Raw genomic sequence first — 2,203 nt, 5'->3', positions numbered from 1 at the left:
GGGATCTTATTAAAGTGAAATACTGATTTAGTAAGTCTGGGATGGGACCTGAGAGTTTGCATATCTAACAACCTTCTTGGTAATGCAAAGACTATTGGTTCTTTGATCACATTAAGTAACAAGGGGCATGAACCATCATCATGCCCAAGTAGTACATGCAAATGAGCATATTTATGGTTCTAGAGGAAGTGCTGTTTTGGACAGCAGTCCTGATGAGCATGCCGTCTCTAATATTAACTAGTTGTGTTATCTTGGGCAAACATTTTTACCTCTCTGGGTCTCTGTTTCCTCATCTGAGAAATTATGAATTTTGCCTGAATGATCTCTAAGATCACTATTGATTTTAAAAGTCTTTGATTCTCTTGGGAAGAAAAAGATGCTTTAGAACCAAAGGCTTAGCCTGAGGGCAAATTGCCCCTGTATTATAAGGAAGGGAATTGGGAAGAGAAATCTACTGTGACTTTTATATTTATCTTCTTAATTCAAAATCCTCTATGTGTCCTAAGGTAATTTATTTCTTCTGAATGTGCAGAACATTGGCATTCTCCATAAAGAAGGGGCAACACTGAGTAGTGGACAGCAATTTTTGGCATCTCTCCAACTCAGCTCTCAGCATCCCCTTGTGACCTCATAGCTAACAGCTTTGACTACTTGCACATTAGACTGTCTGTTTGATGACAGAGCAAATACAATGTCTTCCTATTTGTCTCCAGTATGAATACTCAATTATACTTAGTTCCAGGTGATATAATGGATACCCACATAGAATCATCACCTACATTGCAAGTAGAGCATTCCTCCTTCTGGGTGGAGAATCTGATTCTGCAGCCACAAGTATGGCACCTGACTGAGGGAAATGCTACTCTGAGGGGAAAAGTCATTCCTGCCCTGGAAACACCAATGATGCCTGTACCCTGCTCACTTGACCACTCTCCCAATTTCATGGTGACTTTGCTAGACTCTCAGGGTTTCTTGTTCAGGTGACTAACTACTTGACAACTCTCAAGATCCGCAGTCCTGCAGATGATGCCCAAGTCGTTTTTTTTTTTTACTACATATCTCAGCAGAGGGAAAGTTGTGGGATCATATCTAGACCTGACCAGAGTGCTCTGTTGAAGCAATATGAGAACTTTGTTCTTGAGTTCAAGCAGTCATTTGGTGAGTCCAAAAAACAGGAAATGAACCTGATGAATGCTAATGTTAACAAAGGGGACAACTCTTCTTAGTAGGATGCTACTAAGAAGCTTTTTGCTCAAAATCTGATTTATAATAAAGCCAATCAGAGTGATCACTTCCAAGAGAGACTAGCTGACCCCATTCAGGATGGAGTCAGTGGCGGAGTTATGATGGACAACCTCCCAGACCTGATCATTCAGTATATTCAGTTGAACAAGAAATGTAGTGACAGGCCAGAGCTCTTACAGTCTGAGGTCCAGCTCCCAGTGTTGGCTTCCCTAATCCACCACCAAACCCTCTCCAGCCCCACAGGTCCACCACCCAGGGAAGAACCTATACAGCTAAGAGGAAATCAGCCATCTCTCACCCCAACAAAAAGAGCTCACCAGGAAGAAACTCAGTTGTACCTCTACTGCAGCCAGGCTGGTCACTTCATAGGAGATTGTCTTGCCAAATGATTTTGAGCCCCAGCAAGGACAAATAACCCAGCTCACAAGTAAAAGGAGCCCAGGCAATTCATTTATAAACTTACACCCCTTGTACCTCCAGCCTTACTGATTTATATACTGCACTAACACTTAAAATACAGATGGGGAACTGTGATATCACTTTACACAGTCATAACTTATGTGCTTCTGGAAATTTAAATAACCAAATATTGTTTATTTGATAACCCATCACCAAACCTAACCCAACAATGATGAAAACAATTCATAGGTACTTTCTGTAGTTGGAACAAATTTCCTGAGTACTGAAAGCCTGCAGGCAAAATTCTGACTAGTCTTTGCCAGTGAAAACAACCCTTTACAGTACATTAGGAACCCCATCCCTACCAATAGATGAGATCTGGGTTGAGATTGTTGGCTCAAGTATTTTGTGCCTAAGATTGGGCTTATGCCTCTCACCCTCACCTTCATTGTTCCCTCTTTTAGGACTCTGGGCTGAAGTCTTAATTGCGTTTCCATATCCTAACAATGTTTCCCTACTAGAGGCTGGCTCCTGCTCCACCTATCGATTACAGTCCCAC

At 41.8% G+C, this 2,203-nt stretch overlaps 1 protein-coding gene across 1 annotated transcript; it reads left to right on the top strand.

Annotated features, from left to right (window-relative positions):
- The first annotated feature begins 750 nt into the window (after positions 1-750).
- On the top strand, positions 751-1,676 carry RTL4 (retrotransposon Gag like 4). The gene is given in 2 exon segments (XM_019632672.1): positions 751-928; positions 931-1,676. Coding segments are annotated over 2 exon segments (924 nt in total).
- Positions 1,677-2,203: the final 527 nt, after the last annotated feature.

This window comes from Hipposideros armiger, unplaced genomic scaffold, assembly GCF_001890085.2.
Source record: "Hipposideros armiger isolate ML-2016 unplaced genomic scaffold, ASM189008v1 scaffold_1162, whole genome shotgun sequence".
Taxonomy (NCBI): domain Eukaryota; kingdom Metazoa; phylum Chordata; class Mammalia; order Chiroptera; family Hipposideridae; genus Hipposideros; species Hipposideros armiger.
This window is presented reverse-complemented; position numbering and strand designations above follow the sequence as displayed.